General features: G+C 47.5%; 4 protein-coding genes across 4 annotated transcripts; 1 reads left to right on the forward strand and 3 right to left on the reverse strand.

Moving 5' to 3' along the window:
* Positions 1-259: 259 nt before the first annotated feature.
* Positions 260-1,811, reverse strand: FIESC28_11305 (uncharacterized protein; the record flags this gene model as incomplete). The annotated part of the gene is made up of 2 exons (XM_031165431.1): positions 260-1,168; positions 1,230-1,811. The coding sequence occupies 2 exons, from the start codon at positions 1,809-1,811 to the stop codon at positions 260-262; spliced, it is 1,491 nt and encodes a 496-aa protein (XP_031010507.1).
* A 1,228-nt stretch (positions 1,812-3,039) lies between these two features.
* FIESC28_11306 (uncharacterized protein) lies at positions 3,040-4,026 on the forward strand (the record flags this gene model as incomplete). Its single annotated transcript, XM_031165432.1, has 3 exons — positions 3,040-3,143; positions 3,197-3,639; positions 3,698-4,026. The coding sequence occupies 3 exons, from the start codon at positions 3,040-3,042 to the stop codon at positions 4,024-4,026; spliced, it is 876 nt and encodes a 291-aa protein (XP_031010508.1).
* Positions 4,027-4,253: 227 nt separating this feature from the next.
* FIESC28_11307 (uncharacterized protein) lies at positions 4,254-5,180 on the reverse strand (the record flags this gene model as incomplete). The annotated part of the gene is made up of 1 exon (XM_031165433.1): positions 4,254-5,180. One exon carries the CDS (start codon positions 5,178-5,180, stop codon positions 4,254-4,256), a length of 927 nt encoding a protein of 308 aa, XP_031010509.1.
* A 614-nt stretch (positions 5,181-5,794) lies between these two features.
* Positions 5,795-7,691, reverse strand: FIESC28_11308 (uncharacterized protein; the record flags this gene model as incomplete). Its single annotated transcript, XM_031165434.1, has 8 exons — positions 5,795-5,825; positions 5,944-6,107; positions 6,154-6,498; positions 6,550-6,881; positions 6,934-7,127; positions 7,182-7,213; positions 7,269-7,315; positions 7,382-7,691. The coding sequence occupies 8 exons, from the start codon at positions 7,689-7,691 to the stop codon at positions 5,795-5,797; spliced, it is 1,455 nt and encodes a 484-aa protein (XP_031010510.1).
* Positions 7,692-10,426: the final 2,735 nt, after the last annotated feature.

A 10,426-nucleotide genomic window follows, 5' to 3' on the forward strand; every position in this document is an offset into this window, starting at 1 on the left:
CCGCTGTTGTATGTTTTTGCCTGTAGCGGTTACTTTTTGCTCCACAGGGGACAAAGACCCCTAGCCCAGAGGTCTGTTAGTGGAATAGGGCGCTATAGCTACTAGTGTCTCCTTGTAAACAGACAGCAGGAATGAATTTCCACAGTCAATCGAATGATGAATGGATTGTAAATAACTCAATTCTGTTGATGCAGTCGTTCGTTATTACGGTCTCCTGAGTTGGACTCGTATCTATCTCTACCATAAACGCTCCCGCTACTCAAGGTTCATCCTCTGGTTCATAACTGACTGGCCAATCCGGCTGACGAACCATCGCCATGACAAGACCTGGCTTATCCGACGTGATACCAAGATGGGTCTCAAATCCCATACGCCAAGGCGCGGCATAATACTTCTGGTTCTGAAGCATGAAAAGAGACCCAATCATATGGAACTTGTTTGGCTTTGCACCATCGTCGCTGGGAACCTCGTGACGAACCATGTCGTACCAGTTATGATCTACCAGCTTTTGGATGACAGCTGCATCATCGTGAGGGCGCAAAACATCCGGGTTGTCGAGTTTTTCCAAGCGCTCAAGCCAAGCTTTCTGAGTCATGTTGCGGCCTAGTTCAATGCCATGACCCATGCCGTCGCGGCAAGGCTTGTAGATGTAACCTTTTCTCAAGTCAGGGTTCTCCTTCGAGTCGCGTAGAAGGTCGCGAACACCTTCAGAACCAGGGTTGATTGTCTGAGTAATCCCAGCTGCGACGATCTCAGCTTCTTCTGCCGTCAGCACTCCACGCGAGACAATTCCAGGAAGCTCTTCAGGAATGATCCCAAGAAGTCTTTTGTCATGAACAATGAATACAGTGCGCAGGTCGTTTGCCGGCGAAAGGGCTAGTTGTTGAGCGACAGCTGGGTCTAATTCGGAATACTCGGGCTGCAGCATCTCTATAATCCATTGTTCCAAGTGTGTCTCAGTAGTCTTATCCCAGAGCGAAAGTCCTGTCGGCGACGCGTCGTCTGGGCGCACTTCCAGATTCTTGGGGTCCACTGCGTCGACAGGTGATCTGTTTCGGGCCACGTTGGCAGCAGAAAGGAGTTTTGAGTCAGCGCCAGGCCAATTACCCCGTATAGTAAATACTGGTTTCTCAGGATCGAACAGCGATATGAGACGGTCGTAAGCTTCCTATATGGTAAACGAGCGTTAAAGAGTGAATTATACAAATAGCATCAACAAAACTACTAACGTCAATATTTCCCTGTGTTTCTAACCCTCCCTTCGCAGCACCAATCTCTTTGAGACCATTGGTGGTTAAGTAAACACCCATTACTCCATTCAAGGGGAGCCTGCCATTGATCTCACAGATGTATGGCGCTTCATCGAACACACCATCAGGGCTTCGCCCGAACAGTATATCGCTACGCCAAAACCCAGCGTGATCGCGATATGCAGGAACGCTTCCACTGGAAGCTATCCATCGAAGCAGAGCATCTTCCGAAGGGTCCAATGGCATACGCTCTGGGAAGCGGGCCTTTTCGTCGGCGAACCACCGGTCCACGATATCCATAAAGACACGGCCGAGTAGGACATGGAGCTGTGTCAATCGCGAAAGTAGTGCATCGGGTACAGCTACTGCGTGGGGTGACATGCGAGACTGAATGCCGAATGACAACTCTTCGCCTTTAGCGTCAATTTCGATGTGCTTGCGAAGTGTTTCGAGTTCTTTGGCACGGCGGGCAAGACTGCTGCAGTAAGCTGGGATCAATCGTTTCTCCTCGGCACTGCGGGAGACCGAGACTTGCATAAGTCCCGGTCGCGTGGAAGCCATGGCTGGCATTGTTTATTTTAACAAGGCAATATTGATTGATAGCAATAAGCTCTTTTAGATTGTAATTCGGAGCAAACTTCATGGTTTTGTACCATAACATCTGCCTGGTGTTTAGATAAGCTTACGCCCAAACTCGTCAGCTTGCGCCCTAACTCGTCAGCTCAGGGCGTATACAGCACCACCTAACTCCTTTACTGTGGATGTAACGTCGTACTGGGAGATAAATCACTATCATTGCATGGCGATTGGCTTATTCAAGTCACGTTGGCGATTGGAAACGGTAGGTGGGATCTGGGTGGTGAGAAATTAGCAGACTTACAGCACTGGATACAGTCAGGCTTCGATTGGTGGCCAGCGCAGCGGTTCAAAATCTTACGATGGTTCTTCTGGGAAGTCAAATCCTCTACAAATATGGTGATCCTAACAGTATGGGGAGATTCATTTGTGATAAATTGAATGGAACCAGGTGCCAACTGCTAGATTGAAGTCCCAACAATGGTTATTTGCCGCCCTTCTGCATCAGTAAACTACTTTACGTGATATGCCTCATAGATCCGTAAGCTCTTTTGTCTTACGGGGCTAATTAGTGCTTTATGGTCAGCCCTAGCGCTCAGAATGAAGCCAAGTTTCATCATGAGAGTTTTGTGTCGTTCTTTTTGTTCCTGCGACTTCGCATGGCAGGTTTATAGATTGGCAACTCGGCTAGATAACAATTATGATACCAGACTCAAGCCAGTGCTGGGGGTTCTACCCGGGGTCTCCACGGATGTGGATGATGGTCCAAGATCTGCTTAAGTGATAGAGTTTCGCAGGAATGCGGGGGGTAAACTGTCGGCAGAGAGAGTGATTTCTCCGTTGTGCGTTAGATCACAAGAACGGTAACATAAAGATGAAATACGCAGGTCCCATAGAATAAATACGCGGTTATGAAGCCGTTCGTATGGACAGGCTCCGTTATAATAACCTGATCTCGCGTTCAACTGCAATTTGACCGCCGTGTTTCGTTCAGTCAGCGACCGAAAGCATGTCTCGATTAGATATCCCACCAATCGGATGATCGGCTCCGGGATATACGGTATCAGGTTAATGAATGTCCGGAATTGAGGGACATACTTAGCGATTTTTGAGAAATCCGTTTATATAAACAGGTAAAGACAATCTATTCATTAGCTTTCATGGGTTTGCTGGTGTCGATTATAGCGTTACTTGAAAAATATTGCTGGTAATTATGAAGGTCTTTGCCAAGCCCCTGCTTCTGGCAGCGCTCTTCCCCATGGCCCTTGCCAGTCCCGTATCTAAGAAAAGCGCAGGCGCAAAGAACTTACTAGTATTGTGAGATTCATAGTCCACCGACGAGTTTGCTTCCTTTTACTAACCACTTATAGTGGCGACTCTTATTCAACGGTTGGCTTCTGGCCAGGCAGTGAACTCCCATCAGCCTCGAATCCCATCGGAAACCCACAGCTACCGGGCCAGACAACCGCAGGTGGTATTAACTGGGTTGGCCATGTTACTTCCACTCTCAACACTTCACAGGTCTTGACATACGACTTCGCCTACAGTGGAGCGACGATTGACAAGAAGATTGTGAATTCATGGGCGCAGTACTCCATGTCCGACCAGGTGGCCTTGTACAAACAATACGTCGCGCCTAAAATAAGCGACGCGGATACTTTGGTCGCTTTTTGGATTGGCATTAACGATGTAGGCGAGTCGTTCTGGAGTAAGACTAATGCGCCTGTCACCAAATGCGTCGATCGATACTTTGAGCTTTTGAAAGAGCTCGTTGATGAAGGTTATAAGAAGTTTGTGTTGTTGAGCATTCCCGGTGAGTTACAAAAGATTGGGACAATGAGAGCGTTACGAGTTACTGACCAACAATGTAGCCTACGCCGACCAATTCCCCAAGATGATAGGTCAACCTGAAGTCGATCTGGCTCGCCTTAGGTCTGATATCACATCCTACAACAAGGCCGTCAAGTCGAGAGCAGCCGCCTTTACTTCGTCCCATCCAGATGTCAAGGTCGAAATATTCGACACTAAGCCATCTTTTGATAAAGTCATTGGTAACTACGCCGCGTACGGAGCTAAGGATGCTACTTGTTTTGGATCGAGTAACTGTCTTTGGGCTGATGATTACCATGCGAGCGGCGCCATTCATAAGTTGCTGGCTCAGAACCTTGTCAAAGCTGTGAACGGCATCTTTACTTTCTAGATAGCTGTGCTGTAATATTATAACTGGCTATGTTTAGTTCAAATTCGACTTATCATCATAAATCCTGAATATATTCTGTCACTTCATCTAAGAGAGATCGTAACAAAGACAAAATCAAACATTAAACTAGACTAAAGGAAACCGTCTATCCAAAACTTTTATCCACCCACCCATCTCTGATGATTATCAACTGATCCCCATGTATATCAGGATACTACCGAACATTCTTAATGAGCCATGAAAGCACTTGTCTTGACCCACTCCTCCATAGTCTTAGTGCCAGGGTTCAACTTTCGCACATTGGCAAGATCAGCTCCATAGCCCTCATCTCTGAACCAGTTGACCATGATTCCAAGCTCCTTCACGCCAACCTTCAAGGCCTTTCCAAGGATGCCGAATGTGGTACCGGCAGGACCGCCTGTGGCGTGTTCAAAAGCTTCACTCAGCTGAGCAAAAGTAAGCTCGTCGCCAGTAATGCTGATAGCCTTCTTGCTCCAACCTTCGGGGTTGGTGAAGGCCTCGGCAGCGAAAAAGCCTATGTCTTCGGTAGCGACCCACTGAAGAGGCTTGTCTTTGAGAGTATCGCGGATCATGGTAAGGAAGATCTTGGTTGCGAAGATTGGTTCGAGGTTCTCCATAAAGGCGGTAGGTCGTAGGATAGTCCAGTTCATGGAACTCTTGCCGTTGGCGGTGGAGTCTCGCAGGTGATGCTCAATCTCAAACTTGGTCTTGAAATGAGGAACGACTGTGGCATCGGACCAGGACTTCTCGTCACCACCGCGATCAAAGCTGGAGTAGACAAAATGCTTAACGCCGGCCTTGATGGACTCTTCGATAAGACCCTTGCCTTGTCGCACCTCGCCTTCTAGAGTGACACCCTTACCCATGGAGAGTTGAACAGAGTAGACACCCCAAATGGGCACAGATCCAGCAGCTTGCTTGGCGGCCTGGAAGAGAGCTGGGATTGAGTCGAGGTCACCTTCGATGAGCTTGATGTTGGAAGACTTGGCGGCGAGTTTCTTTGCAGAGGGTGATTCCTTGTTGCGAGTGGCTGCGAGAAGAACAAAGTCGGATGTGTCCTTGGCAAGAAGGGCGTTGATGACGGCGCTCCCTTGCTTGCCGGTGGCACCAGTGATGAGAAGTGCACGAGACATTGTTAATGTTTGAAAATCGTTAGTATATATAGTGGGTTCTATTGGAGAATGGTCGCAAGTATGAAGTTTGGTGAGAAGGTTGATGTTAGAGTCCTTTGATGATGATGGCTATTGTTGATGTGTTTGGTGAGGAGAATGGGATAAATTGAAGCAAGCGATCATGGTGTTTATGTATTCCATCTGTGTTAGTTGAAAGTGCCAATTACAATACAAGATTTCAAAGCACACCGATCTTCTGGCATGATTGCTAAAAAACTTTGTGCGATGGACTATTTCGGATGTCCATGCCTTTGCGAATTATCGATGTTCGAAGAACTTCGGTAATGTAAGAAACCCCGATAATGTGTCTATGTCAGCAGACTCGATGATTGGTCTGTGAAAATCAACAGTGGGGTTCGGCTTTTGTGCCATTGTCCGGGTGAAAATGTGACCAGAATGCAGCCTACTAGCGGGGGTCCTTCGACCACCTCAATTACCTAAACGACTGGCATGCTTGGGAGTGTTTCCCTGTAAACCGTTATACGATAGAGTCTTCCTTCATTAGACCTCTTCTTTCCCTTGCTCCACAACATTTGAGATGTTGAGTGAATTTTTGGTAACATCTGCCAACGCCGCTACGGGCATACCATATTGTCAGCACGGTAACTGTTAGAGTCGTAGCTACCAATGCAAATGGCACTATCCACCCAGTGACTTCGATGGAGCCAGAATCACTGGCTCGGAAGGCAACACAAGAGAACAATGTCTAACACAGTCAGCGTACCATCCCAGGTCATATCCAGTAGTGAACCATACAGCTGTAAAGGTACCTGGAAGGAAGATCATAGCAAGTACTGTGAGGGCATGTATAGAGGCGCTGTCTTGTGACATCTGGTAAGATGTGTTAAGCGTGATAAAGCTGTCGTCTTGAGTAACCATGTTGAATACCTGTATAGTTGTAAGACATTTCTTTTGGTGAGCTTGAGGAACTCACAAGATTCATGGCTGTTTCTTTCCTGGCTTTGTACTGCTCGAGCCAGCTCTGTTGACAGAGGTATGCATCATGTACATACTGAATTGCTGTCTGTGTGCGACTGACGGCCGTGCCAGTTGCCCCACGGCCGGTGCGCCGGCAAAACTCCTCATGCGCCTGGAGTAATTTCGTGCTGAGCTTCACGGCTGCACTTGAGCTTCCAAGCGCCGTATCAATCATTTGAGATACATCATGCAGCTGCCGGGTAATCGAAGATAATGTCTGTCGCGTCTCAGAGTCGCGAGGATCTCGGTTCCCCATCCCCGCGGAATCCAGGCTGTCAGAGTAGTTGTTGACCTTGTGCAGCTATGAACCGTATTAGTAGCCATAATATATGGTTAGGGATTGAAACATTACCTGGATCATCAATTTAACTCGCGCATCAGCAGTGTAGACAGCGGCTTGCTCAAAGGCGATATTAGAAATCATAGAGTGGATGAAAAAAGGACTCGATGCCAGCTCACGCCCTGAAATCAGACTATCGCTACCTTCACGAACGGCAAGCCGTATTGTGTCTAAAAAGGCAAACCAAATCCCATCATCCGGAGCAACAATGAGGTAAATTGTAGTGTCAGTAGCAGTGCAATATGTCATGTAGAGAGAACAAGGTGCCCTGTTCCCTTGCATGGCATTCTTTTGCTTGTCGTACCGGCTTTTTGGATGCCATCGCGGATGCTGACAGAAGAACTCTGTAAAACGGCCTCAGCAACCAAGATCTTGCATCTCGTCATACCTACTTACCAAATACGTCCTTTTTATACTTAACATCAGACTTCACCTGGGATACCGCAGACCAATAGTTAGGACGTCCGATAAGGTCGAGTAGGAAGCCACTATGAATGTCATAGGACTTGAAGAGTCTCTCCACGAGCGACTTTGAGATCCACGATGTCTGCTCAAAGGTTGCATCCGGGTTCGCTTCAAGCTTGATGCATCTACATCACCAATATGTCAGAAGAGCCCTCGAAACCATAGGGGTTATAATATACATTGCCATCATAGCCGGATTGCCGGTGCTCGACTTCAGGTTCTTAGCTGGTCAGGGCGATGCTACAAGTCTCATGTGATATACCTACATTCATTATTGCCTCGACTTGTGCGTCATTCTGATCGTCATGGAACGCTGTCACGAGCGTCAGTATCTCATAACTAATAGACCCAAGAAGTAGGTTGACGATACCTAGTTTACTCTCAGGCCCTGAAACAGTCAGGATATCTACTCGCGAGGCTGGCAAGAAGTTCGATTGATTTTCAGTGACGTCTTGTCGACATGAATTGAATCCTGGGTGCGTAGACAAATTGAAGCCGACTACGGTTTGCTTGGGTAATCCAGCAATTGCCACGCGATCATACTCCATCGGTCTGTCTGCGAGAGTTGGGGTGCTTGGCAGGGATGTAAACACTTCCTCAGTCTCGACCCGAATTGAAGTACCCTGCTTTATATCTATGACGGGCTTTTCTGTACGGAAAGGCGATGGTGTTGCGTGGGCATGGTCCATGGTTCAGTTTTTCTGTTATGGCAGGGAGTCAGAATCATGAAATCCCAAACTTGGGTAGTTATCCATGGATATAAAGAAGATTACCTTTGCATCAGATGACATGCGGTGAGAGAAGCCTTCGAGCCATTCAGCCTCACTGCAACCGGCTGTGCTTCACACCCTTTCATGGTTCTGTCATACAACCAGGTCAACCAAATGTCTGGTGAGTTGTAGATGAGGCGGAGCCCATCACGAGATGCGGCTAACGCAGAAAATAAGCTGGCTGGTCGGCCAAGCCAATACCCATGGCATAATGACAAACAGCTGGTCAGCCGCATAAACGCCACGATTTCTAGGACTATCGAGATCACACTTTCTTTTTTTAAAAGGAAAGAAAAGAAACTTGTGACAGGTGATAACGAGATCACGAAATACAAGAGTAATTGATGATGTAGGGGTAGGAGAGTTCTTCATTGGGCAAAGGGACAGTTTAGTAAAGACATCAAATTCTACATGGCCCATTTGATCAATTGGTTCTATGTGCACAGCTTTGACTGTCTCAATCTTCCTATTAGTTGCAAATCTGCGGCGTTTATGAGGCTGCTTACATGTTTGTCTTCATGCAGAAGGTATTGGCTTATATAACCCGCCCACTTGTTTTCTGTGTCACCAGGATGTTTCTGGTTGGAAACACACGTTTTGTTGTCCCTCGCCCATTCCAAGCCCCGTGAAACTTGAATACCTAAGGAGAAGCATCAGGAGGGACCACGGAGTAGTGATTCTGCGAGAAGATATGACTAATTCCACGCTCATCTAGCGTTACTATGCCCAAGGAAATGCCCGCCCAAACTTGCCCTTAGCTGCGAACATATAGCAGATCTCACCACGATTGTTATCTCCTTCATTTATACAAGGAGCCATCAAGCTGAATACTCTCGATGCATTAGACTGGGTCCGTGATTGTGCCAGTTTGTAGTAGATCGGCCATCTCTCACCTTTACAATACCACCCGCAGCAAGTACCTTATCAGGTCCTTCTTCAAGCCACTTGTGCATAGCCTCTTCACTTTGGACCCAAATCATACCCAACATACCACAAGAGTTGGCGCCTAACGGATAATGTGCATTTGCGGGCTTGTGCTCCAAAGCTCTAGATACCCGGAATTCGAACTTAAGTGCACAATTAGCTTCGACACATTGAATAATCATAAAAGATATCTCACACGAATTCCCTTAATATCTTGAACCGCCGTTGAGAATGAGTAGTCATATTGTATTAGTCCGTCATTAACAAGTTGGTCAAAAGCGGACAGTAGCTCAGACTCTCTTGGTCCCCAATTCGGTACGTCCCCGGCTGACCGAACCCGACTTGTCTCATCGTCATTGTCCTCTTGCCTCATTGTCTGACAGTCTGTCTGGCTCAATGGGTTTTCGGGGTATTGTTATTGTCTCGGCTATTGACGTGTCAGGGTACAAAGGTGGAGAAGGAGACAAATGCTACTCTGACCTCCTAATTTACGTTACCAATCGAGGGAGAAAGCGACGTGCCCCGCTCGGTACATGCCAAGAGTCCGAGCAGCCAATGAAGTTGAACCTACTTTTAGCGACCTGTCTGCAGTCACATAAGCAGCTACCCTTTCGTCAGCGTGTCGGAAAAATTGACCGCTAAGACCATGAGAAACGAAATAACTTAGCCATCTTCCCCCAGCTTACCCCCACAATTTGACTGCTTTATTTCTGCTGTCTTAGCCTTAGGAGTCATCTCTTCTGTTGCCCATTTGCATATTGCTTCTGCCGTGCTGACAGACAGTAGCAAAGAACCCATGCTGCAAAATCTCCAGGGACTTTGTAATCGTCAGACAAGCGTAGCATTCACGATGAATGGAGGCATAGGATTGAGATGAACAAGACATATAATCGCGTGAACTCCCAGCTATGTTAGTTTTGTTATCAACATCATCAATCAGCAGTAAAACACTACCACCCAAACTCCAAACTCATTAAATACCACAATCAGCACTCTCACCTTCAAATTCTTCCGTTATATCCCATCTTAAACAGCAACTATCGATACTCCATCATGCCTCATCTTGCTGCTCAAGTCCCCGCCGCTAAGGCTCCTCTTGTGGTCCGCGAGATCGAAACTCCCCAACCTGGCCCTCATGAACTCCTTGTCAAGAACCAGACCATTGCCCTTCAGCCCATCGACGCCAAAATCGCCAAAGTCGCTATGCTTCCCCTTCCATACCCCACTATTCTCGGCAGCTCATTTGGAGGCATTGTCGAGAAGGTCGGCGCTGAAGTCACTGGCTTCCAAGTTGGTGACAAGGTCGTCGGCATGAAGACCGCTGGAGCTCAAGATAGCAAGTACAGCGCTTACCAAGAGTACTCTATCTCACCCGAAGTCACTACCACCAAGGTACCAGATGACGAGACGATGGATCTTGCCGTCCGTCTTGTTGGTAACCTTCCTACTCTTCCTTCTCTGTTCAACTATACCCTCAACTTGGACCGACCTTTACCTGGTGAGCAACCCAAGTCTCAGGGTAAGAAGGCTCTCATCTACGGTGGAACATCCAGTATTGGAAGCATGGCTGTTCAGTACCTCACGCAAGCTGGATTTGAAGTTGTCACTACTTTTTCGCCCAAGCACAAAGACTTTGTGTCCAAGCTTGGAGCTTCGCAAATCATCGACCACACCCAACAAGCCGAGGCACTTGTCAAGGACCTGACTGCTGCTGGACCTTACGATATCGT

The sequence above is a fragment of the Fusarium coffeatum genome, assembly GCF_003316985.1.
Source record: "Fusarium coffeatum strain FIESC_28 chromosome Unknown BRIP53273_contig_381, whole genome shotgun sequence".
NCBI classification, from domain to species: domain Eukaryota; kingdom Fungi; phylum Ascomycota; class Sordariomycetes; order Hypocreales; family Nectriaceae; genus Fusarium; species Fusarium coffeatum.